Source organism: Canis lupus, chromosome 9 (genome assembly GCF_003254725.2).
Source record: "Canis lupus dingo isolate Sandy chromosome 9, ASM325472v2, whole genome shotgun sequence".
NCBI lineage: Eukaryota > Metazoa > Chordata > Mammalia > Carnivora > Canidae > Canis > Canis lupus.
Window position 1 is genome coordinate 51,961,583 of NC_064251.1, and position 25,914 is coordinate 51,987,496.

At 54.7% G+C, this 25,914-nt stretch overlaps 1 protein-coding gene across 2 annotated transcripts in view; it reads left to right on the forward strand.

Moving 5' to 3' along the window:
- COL5A1 (collagen type V alpha 1 chain) overlaps positions 1-25,914 on the forward strand; it is a 150,462-nt gene that overhangs the window by 11,841 nt on the left and 112,707 nt on the right. For both annotated transcript variants that reach the window (XM_025475661.3, XM_025475660.3), the window contains exon 2: positions 24,131-24,298. In XM_025475661.3, coding sequence (XP_025331446.1) covers positions 24,131-24,298 — 168 coding nt within the window. The remainder of the gene's footprint in view (positions 1-24,130; positions 24,299-25,914) is intronic.

Consider the following 25,914-nt stretch of genomic DNA (forward strand, 5'->3'; position numbering starts at 1 on the left):
GGAAAGGGGAGAAAGGATCACAGCCAGGTAGGTCTTGCCTGTTTAATATCAGTGGACACACAATGAGAGAGACCTGTGGGGATCTGGGCCAGTAAGCCAAACGTTGTAAAAGACCAGGGTGGGGTCACCCCCAGCAGTCGTGCCCTCTCTCCAAGGGCCCCATGGGGGTTGAGCAGCCGGTCTGATGTCCCGAGAGCTCAGCTGGGGTGGCTCAGCCGCAGCCTCTCCTTGGCCAGGGGAAGCTAGGCTAGGACCTGACCCACATCTTTAAACCAGCAACATTGCAGTCAAGGAAAATAAAAGCCCTGTGAGAGAACCAGGGCCCCGAGGCCTGATTTCTGAGCCCACCCTTTGCCCATCGCCTGTGATGGATCCGAAAAGCCAGAGGCAGTGTGCAGACTTGCCGAGGACCAGGAGCAGAAGAGTTCTCCTCTTGGTTTCCTCTTGAAATGGGTCGCGAGTCCTAGAGGATTGTTCAGTCCCTCAGAATCTTTGCTGCTTGGGTCACACACCCACCCCGCTGTGCAGGCCAGACAGTGTGACTTGGAAAGATTTAGGGGATCTCCATTTATTTGAAACCGAGGGAGTAGGGCTTGTGTGTGTGTGGTGCTGGGCAGACTTGGTGGCGGGGCCACGTCCAGAGGCCCCAAACTTCACGGCTGGGTGTGGGGGTGGTTCAGCCAGAGCCTGGGCTAGACGTGCAAAGACCCAGGTGGGGTGTGCGGGGCTGGTGCTGCGGCTCTCCAGGTTCGACCTTGATCTAATGTGCCTCAGTTTCCCCATGTGCACAGTGGAGCTGAGGATGCCAGCCTCATGGGTTTCAGGAGGCAGGATTTAGAGCAGAGAAAACGGGCGGGGTCTGTGGGCCTCGTGGCCTGGCACAGTGCCCGGGGCGGTCATAGGTAGTCGTGAGGTCGAACCAAGAGCCCCTCACAGACTCTCGGGGTGCTGGCCAATGTGTTCTGAGCTGGATTTCTGAAGGCAGGTGGGTGGGCATGAAGGGGCCCGGGCTATTCTGGGTGGGGAGGAGGGTACTGTGCCGGCTGGCAGAGGCAGGGACTCGGGACGGGGTGACCCCTGAAGGGGCTGGGGGAGAGAGGAGGCGCAGGATTTGGGATTTGGTCCTGCTGGTGTGGAAGACCGCCTCCTGTGGGTGCTCAGGCAAGGGACCAGGTCCAGGAGTCTGCTGGGTTGGGGTCTGTGGCCCGAGTGCCTACCGGATCGCCCACGCTGATGTCAGTCTGCACTCAGGGATGTGCCACCAGGCTTCACGCAGCAGTCTGACCATCCCAGGTCTCTTGAAGGATCCCCAAGCAAATGACCAGTTTGTGGTGGGGTGTGTGCATGCGCGTGTGACGTGAGCAGGCGTGAGCACCATCCTGCTGGTGTCTCTGCTCCCGGGAACACAGAGCTGGCCGATGCCCCAAATGCCTCCTGCATTCTGGGGGCTTTACGCTCAGAATTGCTTGCTCCATCCAACAACCCCGGGGGCGGGGTGGGGGGGGGTCAGTACTGTGGCGCTTTGTCCAGTGACTCAGCTAACCAGGGGCAGGCCTGAGATTCCAACATGACTCTGAGCACCCTGGGCCACCTCCTCCTGCCAACCCCCTCCCACTTTGTCTTCTGGATAATTTCCCAGCTGCCACTCGGCTCCTTAGCTGCCATCTCTCCAGATGACCCTCTCCAGACCTACTCACCCCAGGCTCCTTTAATTCCAGGATCAATCATCTCCATCCTGTAAATAACTTCCAGAAACCCTGTCAGCCCTGTTTTGGAATTCCTTAAGTGCTATGAGCTCTGCTTGCTCTATCCAGACCACTTCTCTTCTGGGCTCTTCCCTTGAACCACTTCTGTTCTGCAGAACTTCCAAGTGAGCGATGGGGTGTCACCTGGTGCCTTAAGGGTACTGCCTCCTGCTCCCCCACCCTGCCTGGGAGGCCGGGATCACGGACACCCCGCTCCAAGCCGCCTCCCCGGCACGGCTCCTTTGGCAGGGCCTGGACGAGCTCCTCTGCGTCCACCCCTGGTTCTCACGGTCTAGCCCTCCCTGGGCTGAATTTAGGCCCCAGCGGAGGCACTGGGCTCTGGGCATGTGCCTTTCTCCATAAACATTGCAGCCTGGTCAATATCTTGGCAAGAAAATAAAAAACAAAAGTCCTCCAAAGAGGGGTAGTCTGGTGTTTTTCCAGTCACTTATTAAAATATTTCCTGATGTGATTTCTACAGTAGTATAAACAGCCAGTGAGGAGCTGCCCCCCCAGAGTGGCCCCAACACCCGTGGCTGGTCTGGGCAGCCCATCTCTGGGGCATGTCAGGCTCCAGACTCGCGCATTTTTCTCTGACGACTCATGCTTGCTCTCTTCTTCTTCTTGCTGCGCCTTCTTCCCCTCTGTGATCCCCAGCGCCTTGGGAAACTCTGGGCTGCAGTGTCCCGCCCAGATGGGCCCAGCTGTAGGCTCCGCTCCCTCTCGGAGGAGCCTTTCCCAGACTGGCCAGCACCCAGTGCTGTGTGTCCAGGGTCCCCCCAGGGATGCGCCTGCCCCTTCCTCGAGCTGCTCTTCCAGGAGCCACTCTCCACCCTCATGTCCTGTCCTGTGGCTCCTGGGCCCTCACGTCCCTTTTCTGTCCTGCTCCTGGCCTCCGCCGTCACAGGTCTCCAAGGAGGGGCAATGTGGCAGCTGCCCATTTGGATGGGAGAGAGATGACTGTCACAGAACACTCTGGCTCAGACCTGGTGCCCTGGATCTGGCGTTAATCCCATGTCCGCTGGGCCGCACAGTCTGTGTCCAGGTCTGTAATTGGACTCCGGAGCTGCTAGCAAGGGAAGGGCCTCATGTGTGTGTGCAGCACACCTGCTGGTGTCCTGCCTGTGGTGCTAGGCTGCGGTCAGAAAGGTGCTGGCACTACTCTCTCTGAATAAACTTGGGGGATACTGTGCAGCCTCCTGTGGCATCGAAGGTATTGTGTGCAGCTTTGCCAAGGGGGTGGTTGAAGACAACCCCTTCCTAAAATGTAGTTCAGCATTTGCTGAGCACCACTGTGTGCACGCTGCTGTGCCCAGTGAATCTGATGCAGGGCCCCTTGAAGGGCACACAGCCTGGCCTCAGGGGGAAGGAGAGGAAGTCCTGGGCTCCTGGTCCCGTGGTCAGTGCACGGCGGCTCCTGGCTTGCCTCCGTCTAAGCAAGGCTCGCCTCCCTTGTGCTGCCCCATCCTGACACCCCAGGAGAGGGAGGGCAGTGCTTGTTGAATGCTGGGGACACTGGGATCAGAGGTCACTTGAGGACCCCCGCTAATGGCATGGGCCAGGTCAGGACCAGGCTGGCCCCTGACCCATCTGGCTCCGTGTCCCCTGCTGCCTCCTTCCTGAACTCTCCTGGGTTTGCACAGTGGCTCCGAGGGCATGTTGGAGCCAGGCTGCTAGTTTGCCTGAGTGGGGACTTGGGTGTGTTGACACTTGGGGGTATGCTGATGCTGCCCAGGGCTTCTGGGGGACACGGTGCCGATGCTCAGAGGAGAGGCAGGGCCTGGAGGTGTGAGGGGAGCCCCTGGCAGGCCGTGCGGGGAGGGGTGAGTCCTCTCCTTAATGTCTTCCCCCTCTCCTTTTTTGTTCTTTAACTATGTATGTTTTTAAATGAAAACGGATACGTTTTCATTATAGTCATTTTGGAAAACACAGAAAAGTATACAGAAGACAATAAAAATCACCCAAACTCAACCTCTGCTGGGTGTGAGCAGGAAGAGTAAGGGAGAGAGGGGAGCACATGGTGGCTGGTCTGGAAATTAGGGCACCTCCACGGAAGGGGGGGGCTCGTCCCCACCCAGCATTCTCTCCCTGAAGGCGAAGGCCCTGGAGTTCCGGCCCAGCTCATCTGGACTTTCTTCCTTCGCTTTATAAGGACAGCATTCTGTTCTCCGTCATGACTGCTGTAAAAAGCCAGATTCACTGGCAGTGTCTTCCGTGGTTAGACATTGGGTCATTTCCATTTTTGATATTATAAGTGCCTGCGAGTTCGTGAAGCAGGCATGGCTTGAATATTACCTGAGCTGCTCTCCAGCTGCTCTGGGTAGGAGGGAGGGAGGGAGGGAGGAAGGGAGGATGTGTCTGGGAGCACAGAGACACCCCCCCCCCCCATTGTGGGACATGAAGGGGGCTGGGTAGCCTTGGCTCTGTGGGTTTTTAGGCACAGCACCCGTAGGAATTCAGGGTTTGATAAAGGCAGCATTCATGTTGGCTGGGAAAGAAAGGATTAGTCATTGAAATGGGCTGGGGTAGAAAAGACACCACCTGGGAGAAGGAAGCTGGACCCTGCCTTCATCTTGCACCAAAATGCATTCCAGATGGAGCAAAGATGGGAACTTTGCAGATGAAACCCTGGAGCTACCAGAAGAAACTGTGGGAGACTGGGTGTTACAAGCTGGGGGTGGGAATGCCGTTCCCGGTATAACAGAAACCCCAGAAGTTGTAAAAGGAAAAAAGTTTTACTCCATTAAAAGTCAAGAGTTTTCCTCAGGCTAAAAGAAAACCCCAAACAACCAATCAGTTAAAAAAAAAAAAAAAAAAAAAAAGGAATAGGAGCATGGATCACGGAGAAGGGATTGATGTGCTGCAATACTTAAAACTCCTGTAAATCAATAAGAAAAGGCCAGGAACCTGCCTCTTCCCCTGGCAAAATGGACAAAAGACACATATAGTTCTTAGGAAACACAATACAGATAGTTTGTAAATGCACAAGATGATGCTTACTCCCTGGAAAAAGGAATGCAGGTGAAAGCCCAGGGAGATCCCTCCCCCTGCCCACCCCACCTGGCCAGATGAGCAAGGAACAGACATTGAACAACACGCACTGTTGGTTCCAGGCGGTGAGGGGAAGTGGGTGTTCTCGAAGGTCCCCCTTCTATGAAAGACAGAGGCAGTATCTCCCTGAATATTAAAATAAAATGCATGTGCTCCTGGACCTGGCAATGCCGCTGGGTCTTGACGTTTTCCCTAATGGTACGTGCACACCTGTGTGTGGACACCTGTATGGCGGGGGAGCATCGTGTGGAAGTGGCCTGGTCCCGCCATGGGGGCCGTTTGGATAAGAACATCCTGCAGCTAAGAGAATTCTGCTAAGAGGATAGGGCTCTCTTGGTTTTGTGCATCCCGAGAGGGACGGGTCTCCCAGGTACTTTAAGGAAGAGAAGCGAGGTGAGGAGTGCTTCCGTGCTGTGAATCCACCTCTGTGAAAAAGGGAAAACACGTGTCTGGGCTTAGCTATCAGAGATGATGAGGACGGACACACGAGTGTGGGGACTCGTGCTTTGCACCAGAGCGGGCAGCTGGGTGCCGGCGTCCTGTGAGCTGGGCGGAGGGCTCCTTGGAGTGCCTGGGTGGCTGCGAGGTGGGCAGGTGTGCTGCTGACGGGCGGGCGGGCGGGAACGTGTGGGCTGGCTGCGCTGCGAGCCTCGGCCTTTCCTGCTGGCAGGCAGCTGCTCTGGGCTGGAATGCCTCGGTCAATTGAAAAAGTTTGTGGTTAAAAAAAAAAAGGAAAAAAAGAAGGAAAGAAATGAGCTATTCAGGAAGGGGCTGAACAGACGACAGGGCATGTAATAGAGATCTTTTGACAGTAGGAACATGTGAGTGTAGAAGAGCCGAAATTGTCCTCCACAACCCAATCTACTTGTGCAGGTGGGGAAACTGAGGCTGGTGATACCTCACCTGGAGTCCCACAGCAAGTTCACAGAGTCCATAGACATTGTCTGTTTTAATCCTGAGGTAGATGCTGACAGTGCACATTTCACAAGCATGGAGGAGTTGCCCTGCCCTGCCCGGCTGAGCGCGGGGTCTGGGATTCAGGAGGGTCCTGCAGTCCCCCAGCACCCCACACCGCGGGCGGCGGGGCCTTGCCCCTTGCAATGCCCACCTGGGGCCCGAAGGCTCGTGCATCCTACCTTCTGCGCAGGTGGCAGCAGTCATGCTGTGAATGGCACCTGCCCCCAGACTGTCCTGCAGATGGAGCTGGGCTGGGTCCTGGGCATCCTCAGGCTGGGGTTGGTGGGAAAAAAAGAAAACAGATGACCACAGATGTGACAGCTTTGACCTGGGAAATGTTCTATGTGATGGTGCTTGAGCTCGTATGTGGTAGTGCAATGGTGGGTGTGGCCCTTGACCTCCCTTGAGCACCGTCCTGCCTGGATGGTCACCCACTGTGTCATCTCCCCATGCTCCCTTGCCAGGGCAGGGCATGGTCTTTCCAACTGTCCAATAGCTGGGCCATCTGCTGTCACTCGGCTTGCCCCTTACCACAGTTCAAGTCACCAGGGTCCTTGGAGTCTCACTTGCTGGCTGATTCTCTGCTCACCCCTGGAAAGCCAGTCTGGACATGAGGCTTTGGGGGGTCCTCAGCTGGTGAGCCAAGGGAGGGGGCTTTGTGGTGTCAGAGGACAACGTAGAGTCCTCTGCCCTAGAGAAGCTGATGCCCCCACTTGTTCCCCAGGGCCCTTCATGTCTTGTTTCTACAAGATCACCACTGGGAGGTCCACCTTGGTCCCCAAACTTCAGCCACTAGTATTCTCACAGGGGAGTTGGTCTGTCCTGGTGGAGCTCAGAGCTGAGACCCCCGTGTTCACTCACTCATCTGAGAATGGCAGGGTGTGCCAGGCATGTGGGCTAATCATGGCCCCAGATGCTGGACACTAAAATGAGCATGGGCTCCCTGCCCTTGAGCCCCACATCTGGGTGGGATTGGACTGTCACAGGAATCTGTTATAGGTCTGTTTGGTTGAACCATGGGGAAGTGGCATTTTATGGGCCAAAATGGCCCAGCAGCCATTTCACGTGGTTTAATCTAGTTCTCCCAAGAGGGAGCACAAAGGAGGGCCAGCAGTTCAGCGTGGGGGCCTAAGGACACCTCCCTAGAGTGACTGTCTGAGCTTGAGGTCTACAAGGTCAGTGGGGACTCACGAGGAGTGGTGGTTGGGGCAATAGGATTGGAGGTTGGAGGATTCCAAGTACAGGGAAATGGAATGTGCAACCCCCTTCATGCTGTGTGACCTTGGTCTTTGAATTTGGGGGCTGGTGTGACTGGAGCATAGCAAGAGCACAGGGGCAGGGGAAGGAGTGGCAAGAGATAAGGCTTTGGTGCCTGTAGTTCAGTTTACGTTGGCAAAGGTGAATTCCTATCTTTATCCACCATGCATCTACACATTCACCTACACAGTGTGCCTGCCCACTCATCTGTCCACCTACTCATCCATGCCATTAACCCACCCACTCATTCCCTCATCCAACCAGACCATCAACCCATTCCTCCATCCACCCATCCATTCAGACCATCAACCCATTCCTCCATCCACCCATCCATCCAGACCATCAACCCATTCCTCCATCCACCCATCCATTCAGACCATCAACCCATTCCTCCACCCACCCATCCAGACCATTAATCCATTCTTCCACCCACCCATCATCCAGGCCACAAATCTGTCCACTCATCCATCCAAACCATCAACCAATTCCACCACTCAGCCATCCATCCAGACCGTCATCCCATTCCTCCACCCACCTACCCATCCAGACCATCAACCCATTCCTCCACCCACCCATCATCCAGACCATCAACCCATTCCACCACTCAGTCATCCATCCAAACCATCATCCCATTCCTCCACCTAACCACCCACCCATCCATTCAGACCACAAATCTGTCTACCCACCCATGGATCCAGACCATGAGTCTACCCCACCCCCCAGCCCCCATCATTCCTTCCATCATGGCACTGGGCTGCCCTCTCTACCACACCACATTCCACTTCCACGTCAGGGTGATATGACCCTGCAGATGTCCACTCTCACTCTGGGGCTCCTTGAGGGTGAGGAGAGGCTGACTCACTTTAGCTTCTGAGCGCTTACTTAGTATAGTTCCAGGCACAACTGGATTCTCTGGCTGTGTGTGCCGGCTTGAATCAAGAGCCTGGATGCTTCGGGCCGCAGCAGTGGCGCACAGTGCAGCCAGGATAACAGTGAGCCACTGCCCATGTGTCAGGGGTTCACTGAGGAAGGGGGCCCATGGCTCTGGACTCACTGGGGAGGTGGGAGGTGAATGGGCTCTTAGCGGAGGTGGGAAAAGGATGGTGGGGGAGCAAGGGAAGCTGTGCAGCTGACCGTGAAATGTCAGAGAAACTCTGTCTAGGGAATGGGGAGGTGGACTGTCTATGTTTCAGGATATTCGGTTATAGATTCAGAAATTCTACTAATTCCCCAAATACCTTTGTTAGCTTTTCTCAACTATAAAAGTAAAGCATACTTATTATGGCAAATTTGGGAAACATAAAACTGCCTTTCACTTTTCTGTTCTTAGTCTGTTTGGGCTGCTATAATAAAATACCACCGACTGGGTGGCTTCTAAACCACAAAGTTTTATTTCTCATGGTTCCGGAGGCCCAGAAGTCCAAGGTCAAGAGCCAGCATGGCTAGGGGAGGACGCTTCTTCCGGTTCAGAGCTGGTGCCTTTTCACTGTGTTCTCATGTGGTGGAGGGGGTGAGGGAGCTCTCTGGAGCCACTATCTTTGGGGCTGATGATTTCACTGTATGAATTTGGGGGAGGGAGGTCATGAGTATTCAGTGGCACAGCCCTCACGCTTTCCCCTTTCCCTGGCTCAGCTCCGGTAGAAACAGGGTTGCACCTGCCCTGGTCACAGACACTTCCCGTGTCATTACCAGCTGTAAACATCCCCATGGCCCCCACCATTCACTGTATACTTGCACTGGACTTTACCTCTCTGCTCCCCTCGTGTTGGACTTGGGGTGTTTCCAGTTGCTTGCTGTTCTAAATAACACCTGGATGAACATCTTTCTGGTAAATCCTTTCTGCCTCTCATTATTTCCTTGGGGTGGATTCCTAGACGCTGACTCATGGCATCAGAACAGAGGAATGTTTTAAAGCCTTTTTATTGCGGAGGCCATTCCAACCAGCAGCAGGCACTTGTTGCTGGAGCTCCTGTGCCTTGGGCCACATTACCCTGGGTACCGACCCCAGGTGGGCCCATGTGATAGAGTGGGGAGCGGGGGTGGGGGGGGTGGGGGGGGTGGGGGGGGGGTACCCACCGCTGTGAGCTGGGCATTGTCCCCTGTGCTCCTGGGGGGCAGCTGAGCTCTGTCATGTAAAGCTCGTGACCTGGCTGGGCTGCCTGGGCCTGTAGGGCTTTGGTTTCCTCATCTGGAATGTGGAGCAGCACTTCCTATCCCACAGTGTATCCTCAGAGCTGGGTTCTTTTTCTTTTTTTTAAAAAGATTTTATTTATTTATTCACAGAGACACACAAAGAGAGAGAGGCAGAGACACAGGCAGAAGGAGAAGCAGGCTCCATGCAGGGAGCCTGACGTGGGACTCAATCCCAGGTCTCCAGGATCACACCCTGGGCTGCAGGCGGTGCTAAACCGCTGCGCCACCGGGGTTGCCCAGAGCTGGGTTCTTAATAATACTTATGCATCATGTACGTTTAGAGCACTAGTTGTCTCCTCCCACTTAGTCCGAAGACATAAGGGAATCTCCTGGGACCAAATGGACAATTAATAGATGCTCATTGTCTCTCCCTATGCCCCCTTCCTCTCTGGTTGTCATTCATTTGCTGCGTCCCTGCCGTGGCCCACTGAGAAGACAGTGGTATTGAGTCCTGCTGACCATAGGGTCCCCTCCCCACCAGGCAGTCACATGGAATGAGTGTGTACTGGAGCAGCGGTGAGGGGGGCGGGCTGGGGCTGGTGTTGGGGGTGCCACCAATGGATGGGTGGATGGGTGGGAGAGAGGGCTGGCCTGGGCAGGGACAGGCCCAGGTGTGAAGAGAAGGGCCTGCTTTCATTCAGGTAGTCTCCTAGATGAATTCTTGCTGATGAGCCACCCAGTAGCGAAGGTGGGCTTCATGTAGACCTGCCCACTCTTGTACTTTGCCAGTGTTTGGAGGTAGTGACTGAGCCCAGGGTTGTGGAATCTGTGGAGCCTGCACTTGCCACCCCTGGTGAGGTAGGGGTGGAGGTTGGAACTCCACTTCGTCAATCTGCCAGGCATGGGCCCAGGGAGTCCAGTGGAACTGGGGGTGGTAGGCTCAGGGGTGAGGGCTGTGCAGGCCAGTTCTGAGTCCTGCCATCACTTTGTGGTGCCTCCTTTGGGGGAGTTCAGTAGTTTTGCACAGTTCTGTGATCATTTGGTGTCCATGTGGCTGGTTTTAGTCATAGTAAGCGTGTTCTGAAGACTTGCTTGGCTCTAGTAATTTAAAAATGCCTTCTGGTCCTGGGGGAAGTAACGTAACATATTCCTCCAAAGGTCAGAGTGACCCAGTGCAATATTCTTTTACTTGGATCATATAATTGAATAACATAATTTCAGAGCCGAATCCTAGAATCAACAAAACCGCACTAGGATCTATCTGTGGCCACGCTCTGGACTGTGTAAGGAGCATTCAAGCGGATATGCAGGGCTTGACCAGATAGACACTGGCTTTAATTTGTAACAGGAAATATTCTTCTTAATTTCACTTATCACATTGTTTGCTTTGTGATATTTAATAGGTGTGACACCATCTCCAAGGGCTAATTTTCTTCTGTTTCTAAAGTTGTCTCTTCCAATGAGAATTTTAAGGCAGCCAATGTCCGCGCTGGAAAACCAGTGAGCCAGCAGACACATTTGCCTTTTGTCCACGTTTCAGTCCGGAAGGACAGGGGTGAGCTAGACTTGGGCCTTAGTGGGGGGGTGGAGTGGGGGGGGGGTGCAGAGGCATGGTGTGGGGTGGCTCACTCCAAATGTCAGACTCAAGAAATGTAACATTCCTGAGAAGTGCAAACACAGTTTTGTTTTATAAGGTTAAAAATTGCCTACTACCAAGGCAAAGGTGAAAAGAAAGCTCTGACTGTCTTGCAGGTTTGGTTTTAGGTGAACATGGAAAGAGGACAACTATTTAATCATAGTACCATTTCCTGTGGGACACTAATTGGCATTTATGATTCCATTGATTTGTTATAAAGGCAATACACACCCGTCCTAGAACTGTTGAAAGCTACTAAACAGTATAAGGAGGAAAATAAAACGAACCATGATCCCTTCCTTGTTTGAACCATGATTGTGGTGATGGTTTCTTCTATTGAGTGTAGCAAAATAAATTACCAGTGGAACATTTTGATATATTTATTTTCCAGTATTTGTTTCATGCCCGCATTTACAAAATTGGAATTACAGGTTACTTTGTAATAGCTTTAAACTTAAAATATGCGTAAATCTCAGTAAATGAGGAGTAAAAGGGAATTCCATCAACCTGATAAAGGACATTGATGTAAAATCTACATGTTGATTTCTCTGCTCCCTGGGATCAGGGACATGGCGAGGACACATGCTCCCACCTTGCCTATTCAACATTGTATGGTGATCCTGGACAGTGCAATAAGGCAAGAAAAGGAAATATGAGGCATGTGGGTTGGAAAGGGAGAAGTGAAACTTCCTTTACTTGCAGGCCACATGATTGTTGATGTTAAAAACTCTATGGGCTTTACAAGGAAGCATCCAGAAGTAGTAAGTTTAGCATGGTCACAGAAGTCAATGCCAATACAAAAAGTCACTCATATGTCTAGAGCGTAAAGATGAACAGTTGGAAATAGAACTTTAAGCTGCCACTGCTGGGGCATTAAAAATACAAAACACTTAGAGATATATTTGAAAGATAATTGTGCACTGGAAATTGTAAAACATCATTTAGAGGTATTAAAGAAAGTCTGAAGAGTTGGAGAGGTATACCATGCTCATAGACAAGAGGATTTAATATTGCGAAGGTATCATTTTAATCCAAAACTGATCTAGAGATTCATTGTAATGCCAATTAAAATCCCAGAAGGCATTTTTGAAAAATAGACATTGGCAAGTTGATCCTGAAATGTACATGGAAAGGCAAAGGACCTAAAATAAAAAAAAAAAAAAAGAATTTTGAAAAAGAAGAATTTAAAGGGCTTCCGTTATATAATTATAGGACTTACTATAAAGCTACCATGATTAAAGCATTCTGGTGTTGACATATAGACATGTAGAGCAAGGGAACAAAAGAGAGTCTATAAATAGTCTCACTCCTATTTGATTTTTGACAATGGTACTAAGAAATTTCAGCGGCAAGAGGGTAGTCTTTAGGACAAATGGTGCTGGAACAACTAGACATCCATTTGCAAAATAAATAAATAAATAAATAAACCTGTATCCTTTACTTCAAATCATATATAAAAATTAGGTTGGATCATAGGTGCAAATGTGAGATTTAAAACTACAAAAATAAAATAAGAAAGAAAACACTCCCTTCCTGTTATCTTAAGTTAGTCAAAAATTTCTCAGAAAGTGCACAAGAAGTATGAACCATAAAAAAATCGACACATTGGACTTGATTGAATTAAGTGCTTCTGCTCTTCAAGAGACACTGTTAGGAAAATGAGAGGGTAAGCCACAGATTGAACTAAAATGTTCGCAAAAACACACATGTAATAAACACATCTAGAAGAGATAAGGGAATGTTGTAGCTCAACAGTGAAAAGACAGATGACCCAATTTAAAGCCAAGCAGAAGAGTTGAACAGACATTTCATCAAAAAAAAAAAAAAAAAAAAGTGAATGGTGCATTTGCATATGGAAAGATGCTTCACAGCTGCAGTCATCAGGGAATTACAGATGAAGCCCACAAGCGGGTACCAGAGCACACACAAGCATTGGCGAGGATGTGGAGAAACTGTCATACATTATTGGTGGCAATGCAAGCTGGTGCAGTCACTTGGGAGGACAGTTTGGCAGGTTTTTATAAAGTCAATCATACTTCCCAGGGGGCCCAGCAATTCCACTCCTACGCATTTACCCCAGAGACATGAAAACATATGTCTGTGGAAAGACACACGTGTGAATGTTCACATGCTGCTTTATTACCCCAAACTGTGAACAACACAAGTGCCCATCAGTGGGGAGATGGTGAAGCAAACTGTGGTTGACCCATGTGGTAGAATACTTGACAGCAACAGCCAGAGTGGGCACATGAGCATTGTGGGTTCAGAAGTGTTATGTTAAGTGGAAGGCACAGACACAAAAGACTATATGGGATGCGATTCTATTCATGTGGCATTTGAAAAAAGGCAAAACTATATATAAAAGAAAAGTTAGTGGTTCTTAGAGGCTGGGGGTGGAAGAAGGACATAAGGAGACTTTTTGAGGTGATAGAAATACTCTATATTGTGATGGTGGTGGATGGTTACAGGACCACACATTGGTCAGATTCTCTGGGCTGTACACTTACAAAGAATGAGTTTTTTTTTTAAGATTTTATTTATTCATTCACGAGAGACACACACAGAGAGAGAGAGGCAGAGACACAGGCAGAGGGAGAAGCAGGCTCCATGCAGGGAGCCCGATGTGGGACTCGATCCTGGGTCTCCAGGACCACACCCTGGGCCAAAGGTGGTGCTAAATCGCTGAGCCACCCGGGCTGCCCAAAGAATGAGTTTTATTTTATTTTATTTTTTAATTTTTTATGATAGGCACACAGTGAGAGAGAGAGGCAGAGACATAGGCAGAGGGAGAAGCAGGCTCCATGCACCGGGAGCCCAACTTGGGATCGCGCCCTGGGCCAAAGGCAGGCGCTAAACCGCTGTGCCACCCAGGGATCCCAAAGAATGAGTTTTAAAGAATGAATTTTACTACATGCAAATTATACATCCAAAACCCTGACTTAAATTATTTTAAGTCACATGGTCACAGAAACCAGCCCTGCCCCATTCAAGAGAGCATAGATAGCATCTCTTACTGGGCACTTGTGTTAAAGAATTTGTGGCTATTATAAAACTGGACCCTTGAAAAATGTGTTTTGGTATTTTGTGTGTGTGTGTTTTTTTAAGATTTATTTATTTATTTATTTATTTATTTATTTATTTATTTATTCATGAGAAAGAGAGAGAGAGGCAGAGACACAGGCAGAAGGAGAAGCAGGCTCCTTGCAGGGAGCCTGATGTAGGGCTCGATCCCAGATTCCAGGATCACGACCTGAGCTGAGGGCAAGCGCCCAGCTGCTGAGCCACCCAGGCATCCCTGTTGTGGTTGTTAATACAATTATGCGGGTTTTCTGAGGCTGTATTGAGCATTTTTCATAAGTGGGGGTGTATATAGAGACATGAGCAGATGTACCCTTTTACCTTCTACATGTGCTCAGCCCCTGCCCAGACAGAAGCCCCTCACTGTTCGGCTGGTATTTTTCTGGGCCTTTCTGTGCGTGCATTTACATGACATGGTTTCAAGTTACGTAGACAGCTTTTATTTATTTTAACATGAAAGGGATGGCGCTCTGTGAATGTTTTTGTGATTTGCTCTTTTCACTTAGTGATATGTCGTGGCTGTCTGCCTGGGTCAGGCCAACAAGACCAGCCCCTTCCTGTCCAGTCTCTACAGAGGATTTCAGCAGGCAGCTTGTTTATTTTACCAGCTCCCAGCTGGTGGGCTTTTACCTGGTTTCCATTCTTTGCTGCTCTAAATGACTCTGCCTTACACCTTTGCAAGCTTTCTGTAGAATTCAGCCCTAATAGAGGAGAGGGGATCAGAAGGTCATTATGTATGTGCTTCCTAAATGGGCTGCTGTGAAATTGTCCCTAAAGGGTTTTCTCCCTTACTGGATTTATCTTGAGTCCACAGAACACACATCTCATCACTTGTATGTCTGTTGGTTCTGTTCAATGGTTGGTTGGATGGTTAGTTGGTTGGTTGGTTGGGTGGTTGGTTGGTTGGTTGCTTGGGTGGTTGACTGGTTGGTTGCTTGGGTGGTTGACTGGTTGGTTGGTTGGTTGGTTAGTTAGTTCACTGTACTATGCATCTATTCTGGGCTAAGCTCTCTCCTCCCACTGTGACTATGGGTGACACCCTTCTCTCAAGGAGCTCACAGTCCAGGAGATGGTGGGTCCCTTGGGGCACCTCCTGCCAGTCCAGTGTGGAGACGGCATGGTGTGTGCAGACTGTGGTGTGGTGCTGGGGTGTCATGGTTAATGACGGTTAATGCTCTCCTTGAGCTTCATGAAGGAAATGGGTCTCTTGTGGACACGACTGTGATTTGTCATGATAACTCTTCAGGGAAGGAATGAGCCTGATAATCTAGTGTTGTTGGTGCTACTGATTTTGGCTACCATTCAAGGCTTCCTAGGAAAGCCAGGTCCTATTATACCCCTTTTATAGCAGGGAAACTGAGGCTCAGGGTGGTGGAGCTGCTGTTGGTTTTGGGATATGCTAGCACCTGATTCCGTGGTATGTCCATTTATTTAGTTCTGAGTCTTGATATGCGGGCCATGGCCACATGCAGAAAGGCCATGCACCTTTGGTGTGCAGGGCCAGTGGGCTGGAAATGCTCAGGCCAGTGCAACTGACATTGCCTGGACTCTGGAATGTTGGGAGGGTTAGTGCAGAAATGATACAGACTTTCCACGTGTGCTCAATGCCCAGTAGACCCCAGAGGATATTGCTGCACAAATGAGGCCCCCCAGCACCCCAGTGACATTTCATGGAGCCCGTGGTGAGTCTGTTCTGGGCTGGTACAGTTTTGGCCCATGCCCGCCCTCCCTCATCTGCGAGGCACCCTGAGTGCTCCCTGGGTGCTGGGCCTGGGCGAGGCTGAGGATGCAGAGGGCCCCCTGCCAGTGTGACCCCAGCTGGCCCGATGGCAGCCAGCCCACCCTCTAGGCCTCATGGAAGCAGGTGGGGCCCTGCAGAGCCTGCGCCTGCAAACACAGCCAACCCCAGCCCGGTGGAATGTGGCGCTTGGTGCCATCCCCCACCCCTTCCCTTCAGAACAAGGAGATAAATTACCTCCGAGGAAACTAAGATTAATCATCTGGTTCCCCATCACGCCTGTAGGCTCTGCTCCTGGACCGGCTCCTGCTGGCAGCGCCTGTGCGCGCCCAGCCCTGGCCGCCTCCTCTGGCCCACACCATCTCTGCAGCGGCCCCAGGACTCCTGCCCATGCCCTGTTCCGTCAACGGCTGTCCCATGGGGTGGGGGACACATGTAAGCCCCTTTGTTTCCTTTCCATGAGGCCAGATGGAAAGCAGAGATGATGGACGAGAGGAGGAAGGTGCTAAGTGGATGCCGTGAGGAGCTGGACATGTACCCCTGCTCCTCAGGCCAGCAAGAAGATTGTCCTTCAGTTGTGACATTTGCTGTCACTCCTAGGGTGCTCGAGTCCTAGTCTGGTCTGGAGCACCCATAGTCTTTGGCATAATGGGAGCCCAGCCTTCTCCGTGAGGCCTAGCTGCGCTCTGACATCCCCGTGCTGCCCTGCTTGTGGGGGGATTACCCCCTCGTGTGGCCCCAGGCAAGCCTTGGGGCAGCTTCTGTGTGCTCCCATAGGATGTCTGCCTTCCTGTCCGCTCCTCCTGCAGGCCTTCTTCCCAGTGATGTGTGTGTTGAGGCTTCTCTTCTCGTCTGGAGGGTCGGCAGGCTGGGCCACATGTGAGCGCCCTCGGCCTGGGTGCTGGCATGTACATGTGTTTGGGCCCCGTGAGGGCACCTGGCCAGCCAATGGCCACAGCGTGGGGTGATGTGGAGGTGCCAGAGTCCAGACCCTTGGGTCAGCCCCAACTAGGGGTGTAAGATGAGGGTCATAGCCTAAGGAGTGAGTTTCAGACTAGTCCCACCCCTCCTGGGGCTGACCAGCAGGATGACCCCCCCCCCCCACGCAGTTCCCCCTTTAGGAACATTGTGTTCCTAAATAGGGTGGTGTGGGTGTACAGTGGGCACCTGGGGCCTTGGCTGCCCTCTCCCTGGGTCATGGGGGCACACGGCGGGCACCCGGGGCCTCAGCTGCCCTCTCCCTGGGTCATGGGGGCACACGGTGGGCACCCAGGGCTGTAGCTGCCCCCCAGGCTAGAGTATGGGGGTGCATAGCGGGTGCCCGGGGCCTCAGCTGTCCCCAGCCCCTGCCAGGCTCACAGTGCTTGCAGCCCCAGGGTGTCACCTGTTGGGAGGCCCTTGGAGGAGAGGTAGTAGCTGGTGCCAGCTCCGTGACACTGCACCTGCCTCTCCACCTGCTGCTCTCCTGTGCTCTCTGGAGTCTGTGTGCATCTTGGCTGCTATCACTCCTCACTGATTCCCCATTTCCTGGGCATTGCTGGGCAGCTGGGTGGCCGGCAATGACAGCCCAAGTGATCTGACCGGACTCACACCCCTCCAGGGCGACAGGTGCAGCGTGAACGGGATGCTACAGGCATTTGCTGGGAGGAAAAGGCTGGCTAGGCCGCTGTGATGGAGCTCACAGGCCTGGGGCTTCTCCCAAGGCTGAGCTGTGGCCTGGGGGGCTTCTGGGCCCCAGGAGGATGGAGCAGAGATAGAGTTTCCTGGCAGCAGGGGTGGGTGGGGCATGTGGGCTGAGGGCATCCTGCATCTGGCCCTGACCTCCAGTGGCTCTGTGATGGCCTCCAGGTCACCTCTGCTCCCTGCTGTCTGGAAGACCTTCTTAGCTCATCCTTCCCTCGCCTTGACAACCCTTCACCCTCAGAATGCTGCCATGAAGGCGCAGTGAGGGGCAGGATTGGGCCATCCTCCTCACCGCCTGAGAGGCTCTTGTGGTTGCTCAGGGAAGGAGTATGGTCCTGCCCTCCTCCCCACACTCTATGGGGGTGGTTGTAGGGGGCAGGGGAGGTGCTTGGTGTTGTCCAGCAGTTCCCGCTCAGGCTGGTGCCGCCCATGCCATGGGGCCATGCATGCCCCAGGCCCACGCCCACCACCATCCCAGGGCAGGCCACCCTCGCAGTATCCCTTCCCTTTCACAGATGGTGACAGGGAGCCCCTGGGTTGGAACCCACTTTCTCCAGGGCCACAGGGCTTGTGGCTGGGGGAGATGGAACCAGAGCCACATCCACCAACCCTTTGGAGGCCCCTGGGGAGGCGGCATCAGGTAGGCCTGTGCTGGCCATCCAGTCCGGGAGATAGATGCTGCGCCAACGATTTGCACAAATAATCACACACAACGAAGCTGCCTCCTTCAGTGAAAACATCCCCCAGAAAGCCCTGAGCTCCTCCTTAGAAACTGAGAAACAGGCCTGAAGCAGTGGACGAGCCTGGTGATGTTGAGCATCGCAGGGAAGGCTGAAGGGGTCCTGGCTGGAGGGGTGGGGCCGGCAAGTCCCTGCCAGTTGCGGTCTCCATGTCATGCAGGCCCTTGTGTGAGGCATGCAGGGTGAACAGAGCCAGGCTTGAATCCAGCCCCATTGAGCTGCAAAACTGCCTGCGGGGAGGCCAGGGGTTCTGAGGCCACGTGGGGGGCAGGTCCCTGGGGGTTTGAGCATGGTGGTCATGCCGTGCACTGCGCAAGCCCAGGACTGTGTTCTCAGGGACTGTAATGGAGTCATCCTTGCAATGCTGTGGCCTTGGTGGGGTGGCGGCCGGTGAGAGCCAGGCTCCCTGGGCGGGACCCTGACGTTGGCAGAGGAGCTCATTCTCAGTGATGGGAGCCACTGAAGGGTGGGTGTTCAGGGACCTGTCTTCCCAGTGTGGCAGCAAGCCCCGCTTGCCCTGAGGTGATGGGCCAGGGCTCTGTCTCTGCCCCCCACAGCCTGGGCGTAGGGAGGGGAGCCTTGGGAGATGGCCTGTTCCAGGCCCGTGGTGCATTTGCTACCCACTGCCCTTTTGCTTTGTTCCCATAGTTTGGTCACTGAAGAGGAATGTCAGTTCCAGCCTCCGGAGGCTTGTTTTTTCAACCTGCTGTGCTGGCCTCCTTGATGGGGCCATGGAGGGCTGGTGGGGGTGCCTCAGCCCTGGGGCGGGGCGGGGGTGCTCTGCCCACCCTGCTTGCTGCCCTCCTTCCCCCCTCCCCACCTCCACCCCCCGAAGCAGAGGGGGGACCTGATGAGGACAGAGTGAGAGTAGGTGTGCCAGGTGTGGTCCTGCAGGCTGCGGGGGGGGGGGCATTCCCCCCGACTCCAGGCAGGGGCCACCCCGGGTGGCAATGGCCTTGAGCCTCTGCCGGGCGCCGGGGCAGTAGGGGGCCCTCCTGAGTTCTGCAGCCCAGGAGAGCCGATGGACGTGGCACAGGAGCTCGATGTTACCTCCACTAGTGGAAGGACGCATCTCCAGGAGCTGTGAGGTCCCCACACGCGCTGTGCTTCAGGGACCCCGACGTGTGTCACCGACGTGTGTCACCCCAAGTGGCAGCCGGTTCAGGACCAGCATGGATCAGAAGCTGAGGGTGGCCCTGTCACAGCCCCAGCTGGCCAGTCCCCTTCTCCACACATACTCACTTTCAAAATAAAGGGCCCTGCCCCAGGGTATCTGTGATCCTTCTAGCTATGACATTAGACAGTTCTGAGGGTTCTGAAGGCATAAACCGTGGTGGTCATTTTGAGAACTCTTGTATTTTCCTTTGGTGATGATGTGGACTCCGAAGCATGCAGAACCCCCTCCCTGGGCACATTCTGTCAGGGGCACCCAGCAGCCTGTAGGCACTGGGCAGGAGTAGGCCCTGGTCTCTGTCAAGAGATTGGTGTTGGAAATGTGGGCAATGGCCTTGGAGGGAGAGCCATGGAGTTCTGGGGCTGGGGAGGCCTGGGGGCCCCAGCACAGGGACCGAGCCCCACTGGGTGCCGAGGATGCAGGCTGCGTGCCTCACACCTCCCGGCAGCCCTGCCTGGGGCCTGTGGTCTTGAGTGTTTGTGCACGTGTCAGGAGGCCACAGCCTTCCTTCACCTGTGAAGGCTGGTGTGCAGACAGGGGCTGTGCAGCTGACCCTGGGGCAGAGACCAGCCCACACCAGCACCTGTGCCCAGAGATCCCCGAGCCCGGGGGCTGACGGAGCCCGTCCCTGTGGGGGATGCTGCTGATGGTCACCTGATGAGATAAAGGTGCTGTGGTGCCCCCACCCATCCTGCCTGGGCCTGGGCTCTGGTGGAAGCCTGCGACCTGAGAAGGGACCCAGGGCCCTGGGGGTCTGGCAGGTGGATGGGAAGACATTGGCAAGGACACCCTGATGGGAGAGTAGTGGTGGGCATGGCTCTGACTTGGGGGCCCCGGGACTCGGGGGACGGAGGTAAAGGTCCCCTCCCAGGGGGGTTCCGGTCATGAGTGGAATCCAAGGGCACGTTATGGTTCCAGGCCTGGAGAGTAGGTTCTGATAACCCCACCCTCCTCCCTGAGCCCCGGAGGCGACAGTTAGCCCTCGCGCCATCTGGCCGTGGACGGACAGAGCCAGGGCCTCACAGGAAGTCTTTGCCAATAGCAAGTGTTTGAGAAAAGCAAATAAATAATAAATAAATAAATAAATAAATAAATAAATAAATAAATAAATAAATAAATAGGAGAGGACTTTGAGCCCAAGGCCGGCTAGCGCAGGCAGCCCTGGTGTGCAAGGTGGGGCTGTGTCCCGCCCTCTCGAGGCTCGCTGGCTGGGTGACCATGTGACCCACTGGCAGTTGGACCCTGAGTGTCCTGGGCATGCTCAGCTCATCCTCGGTGGCTGCTTTGGTGTCTCGTGTCCTGCAGCCGTGAAACGAGGGGTGTGGAGTGCCGCCATTCCCGATCCACAGGGGCCCCAGGTAGCTGACTTTCCCAGTGACTGTGCAAAGTGCTTCTGGGGGTGGCGGAGATCACCCTGGTGTCGCTGGTGGACACGTTGCCCCTGGCCGTGGAAACGTTTGGCTCCTTAGCCCACCACTTGTAAGATTTGTCTCTGGCGCCTCTGCATCCTGGTCGGGGCCGCTCACTCCTGCACGGGCTCATCGGGAGACCCCTTGGTGGGTCCCTGCTATGCTTCTGTATTTGGGGGTCACTGCTGTGGCTCCTACGTTTCTTTCCTGGGTCCTGGTGCTGCCTTGTGGGGACTTGGCACCTGGAGCTCAGCCACCTCAGTGCTAGGACCCTGTGTGTCCCTGAGCCTCACTGCCGGGGGGGGTCTGGGAAGTGCGGTTTTCAGCTCCCCAGGCTCCGCAAGGTGGGAAGGCACGGGAGCCTGAGTGGGACCAGGGTGCCTGCTGCTCCCAGAATGCGGTGGCCCGGGTGTGGTGAGCATGGCGTGGTCTCATCCTGGTGGCCTGCTTTGCACACTTGGGTCGGGTGTGGGGGCTGCATGGCTGGTTCCCTCTCTGTCTCCACCGGCGGCTGGGACATGCAGGGGTGCTGCCCACCTGGCTGTCATGGAGGGAAGAGGAGGGAAAGCTTGCTGCTTTTCCAGGGAATGTGCCAGGGCAGTCTTTGTTGCCAGGGATCCTCTCACCAGCCTTGGCAACCTCCTCCCTGGTGGGGTAACCTCAAGACCTCCTCCCTGGTGGGGTGACATGGGGCTCAAACCCAGGAGCACCTGTCCCCCAAACCAGTGCTACTCCCAGCACCATCCTCATCCTGACAGAGGCTCCAAGGGCCTTGGTTTCTCAAGAAACCTCCTTTTGAAGGGGAGGCTCCTATGTCAGTGGGAAGGAGAGTCCACGGAAGTCCTGTCCTGCCAGATGCCTCCCAGGCCCTTCCCATACCTTCCATAAAACTTGAAGATTTTTTTTAGCTCTGGCACAGGGAGCCCCTGGCCAGCAGGAGGGGTGGCGTTTTCAACTTGTTTAGCAGAGGCCTGTAAACAGTTCCTGAGGCTTCTGGAAAACAGTTCTCTCCCATCAGCAATTGAGAAAACAGGTTTGCAGGCTGCCCATCTGGGAAGAGCATCACCAGCTAGTGGGACGGGAGCCCAAGAAACCCCAGCCACGATCTGTGATCTCTCCCCTTGGCTGCTGCCTGTCTTGGAACTGAGTCTCAGAGATGAGCCAGAGCTTGGTGCCGTGTCGCTGTGGCAGGTGAGCCAGCGGCTGGCATGGCCCATCTCTTCCCACGGGCCGCGTCCAGGCCTGGGCTCTGCTGGGATCTGCATGGATGTCGAGTGGACAGGCACACTGTGAGGGCTGTGGGGAGCCTGTGGGCTGGGGGCAGGGGTCACCAGTGCCACACCAATGCTGTGGGGGGAGCTGACTATGCGGTGTGAGCTCTGGGCCCTGGGTAGGAGCTCAGAGCCACCCAGGAAAATCACAGAGGCCACAAGAAGCAGTGATTCTATCCACGAGTAGAGGTCCTGGGTCCCCACGCTGTCCCCTCCTTAAGGGTTCCCTCCCATCCTCATGTTCCCTCGGTTGCAGTGACAGGTCTGCAGCCAAGCTGAGCTGTGGAAGTGACTCTGCTGGGGGCAGAGCTCTGGGATTTGGGTGCCCTGGTGCCTTGCAGGGAACCGTGGGTGGGGGTGCATTTCGTGGTGAAGGAAAGCATCCCCATGTTCTTGGAGCCAGACCCAGGAGGCTGTCCCGCCCATCCCAGCGCGTCACCGTGTGGCATTGGCACCTGCCAGGGCACCATCCACTGCCCTGAACGCCATGGCCCCTTGCGGGCATGGGGTCTCTGTCAGGGCCTTGCTGGACAAGCAGTGGGGGTGCACAGGTTCGGGGTCCCCACATGCCCCACTCTCTGCCCCCGATGGTTATGCTGAGCTCCAGGTGCAGCAGCTGGCTGCAGGATTCCCGGGACCGGCAAAGGGGAAACCGACACTGTGGCGGGAGGGGTTGTTTCTCACCTCAAATCCTCCACCCATGTTAGACAAGCAAGGCTTTCCTCTTGAGCGAGTCTCAGGCATGTAGTCACCCCTCTGGGGAGGAAGGAGGGTGAGCCAGTGAGCTGGAGAGCCTGTGCCAGTCTCGTGGTCGCCCCCCGCACTGGGTGCTGATTTTATAGTAGCAGGTGTTGAGTCTAAGCCAAGCTGACCTAAATGTAGGGAGGAACGTGCTGGCTAACGTAGAGGTTCGTTCTTCAGGCACGGCTTGATCCAGGGGCGCGAGCTCTGTGGCAGGAGCCTGTCTCTCTCTCTCCCAGGAGAGGGCCGCCTGCAGCTCCCCATTCATAGTCCATGTGCGGGACCAGCAGAGCAGAGAGGATTGCTCTTTCCTGGAGGAAGAGGCCCAGGATGGAGCCCTGTGGGGCCTGGGCCACTTACGGGCTACCCGGGCACCAACCACCTGGGATGGGAGGTGCTGTGCCCTGATTTGCCCCGTGGAGCTGGAGCTCACATACCCAGTGGTGGGGGCGGGGCCAGTCATCAGCCCCACCCACATCCCACGCAGACAGGTGGGTGCTGGCCTCTGGGCTCCCCATAACCCCAGGGCAGTACCTGCTGCTCACAGGGCCTGTCACTCCAACTCCCCAGTTGGGGTTTATTTTCTCTGCTGGAATGACTGGGGCTTCTTGTCTGTAGTAATGGGAGCTGAGCTTTTCCCCATGAAATGGCCTTTGTTTAGGGCAGGTGTGTGGATCCCAGGCCTGTAGTCCTCAGAGCCTGGAGGTCCCCGCTCTCCCCACTGTGAAGGAGGGAGCCAGGGGCACGGGGAGGCTGTCTTGTCTCTTGCTGAAGGAAGTGCCCTGGCTGCCATTGGAATGCCCTTGGGAGCTGCTGCCCTGCCCCCCATGGAGGGTTCGGAACTTTCTGGAAGGGATGCAGGGACCTGCTCCTCCCATGTCCTTGGTTCTGCACTGTCTTGCTTGTAAGCATAGGTCTTCTAGGGGAAGTGGAAACTGGCTCCTTGCTATAAACAGTTACGGGAAAAATCACCTTTTAATTGGATAATGATGGGGGGTAGCATGGGCTCTGTGGGCTCTGTGTCCTAGTCACACAGGATGCGCTGACCCTGGGACCCATACAGCAGAACCCACGAGCCATCAGTGCCCCTGCTCCAGAAGACCTTCTTCCAGGGTCGCTCCCATCAGCAGTGGGGTCCTCGCGGCTTGCGTTCGGGGCGGCTTTCCCACAACCGGGCCAGGGGAGGGTGACTGGGAGCAGGAGTTGGACAGCACCGGCCAGCGGAGGATGCAGAGTGGAGGGGCCGTATCTGCAAAGTTGGGGTGGGGGCGGCTGTGGGCTGTTGCCAGTAGGGGTCTCCTCCTGGTGTGTGGCTGTGGCGGGAGCTGGGCCGGAGTGCGGTTCTGGGGACCCCAATGTGTGCCGCCCCATGCCCCCGAGCGCCTGACCCCTCGATTGGTCCTGAGCTGGTTCCCATTCTCCTAATCTGTCCGGGTGCTCCTGGGTGGGTGGCAGGTGCCATGTGGTGCTCCTCACCTCACCCATAGCTAACCCCCCACCTCCCTTTGCCATTTCAGCTCAGCCAGCGGATCTCCTGAAGGTCCTAGATTTTCACAACTTGCCTGATGGAATAACAAAGACAACAGGTTTTTGTGCTACGCGGAGATCTTCGAAAGGCCCAGACGTCGCTTACAGAGTCACGAAAGATGCCCAGCTCAGCGCGCCCACCAAGCAGTTGTATCCTGGTAAGAGAAGTGTGTGTGTGTTCAGGCAGGTGGGTGGTGGGTGGTGGGGACAGGTGTGCATGTTCTGTTGGAGGCAATGGCTCCACCTCCCACCTCCAGCCCAGGCGCAGAGCTGGAAGACTGTGTGGTGGGAGAGGCACGTGTGGCTTTGCTGGAAGCCCTTCTAAGAAGGCTGGTTTGGTGTCATTCTAGTGAAAACGGCCCAGTGGATATCACCCCGCCCCCCCCACCCTGGAGGTGGGCATGTGGGGCCTCATCTATTCCCCTGGCTTTTCCCAGGCAGGTGTATCTCCAGCTGTAGACAGGCTGCCAGGACTCCAAATGCAAAAAGGTGATGCATGGTTCTGCTGTGACGAGGTTGAGAGAGACCCGGGGTCATGGGAAAGGAAGCGCTCCCACACAGAAGCTTAATTGGGGCAGTGACATTAAGAGACACATGAATCACACGTTGGGGCTCCCAGCAAGAGGGTGCAAGCTTTTAATGAGAAGCAACTGCCAAGGGCCAGATCTCTGCTTTTAATTATGTGCCCGGAGTGGGGGGCAATGTTGGCTGCTAAGATGCAGTGCCTGGTTGTCCCCGTTGACCGGCTGTGGACGCTCTGTGACACCCCCTCCCCATACCCCGACCCCCTCAGGGCTTATCTGGATGTGAGTAATAGCCAATGATTGATCACCTCTCGCCTCTGCCTTAAATGAGCTTGTTCTGGTTTAGATCAGAAAGGGAGCAGGGGACCAGGCAGGTATGCTCACCTTCGGAGATGTTCTGTAATTAGTGGAAGACCTGGCTGTGACCCCGACCTGTGACCCCGACGTTGGGCGGTAGCGGTGTCTCTGTGCTCCCACATCCCCATGGGGTCCCCAAGGACACACTCTTTCGGGGCAGTTTATTTGCTTCCGGTGCCCCTTGCACTCAGCCAGGCTTTATTTAATTTTTTGAAAGATTTCATTTATTTATTCGAGAGAGAGAGTGTGAGATTGAGCAGAGGAGGGGGAGAGGGAGAGGGAGAGGGAGAAGCAGACTCCCTGTGGACTCAATCTCAGGACCCCGGATCAGGACCCGAGCGGAAGGCCGATGCTTCACCCCCTGAGCCGCCCAGGTACCCATCAGCTTGCTTTTAGTCCACGGGGCCCTTAGGAGTCTGTTTCCGAGAGATGCTGGGTTGGCCCTTTCCAAGAAGGTCACTGGGGGGTACCCTCATTTGGGTAGATGAGGTCAGTGGGGGGCACAGGTCGCCTCCGGACCTCCCAGGAGTGTACTTCTGCATGCCCAGCTGCCCTGGGCTGCAGACAAGGTCACTCCCCGCAGATCGCCTCCATTCCCCACGTCCCCAGAACACTTCCTCCCCTTTGGGGCTGAGCCTATGTTCCAGAATCATCCGCCAGGTGCCTGCTCTCATTTCTGCCTGGAAGCTGCCCATGTCCTGCCCCTCATTCTCCATCCCAGAGAGAGGGCATCGCAGAGAAGGGCTCCGGGGGGTGGCTGCTTATCTCGAGGCAAGAAATTGCATGATCTCAGGAGTTAGACTCATCACTGGGGATCTAGTCCGGATCCCTCAGCAGGCAGACAGGATGTAGGTTTGAAGCCTTCGTTCTCCTTGAGCTCTCAAATCAGTGAC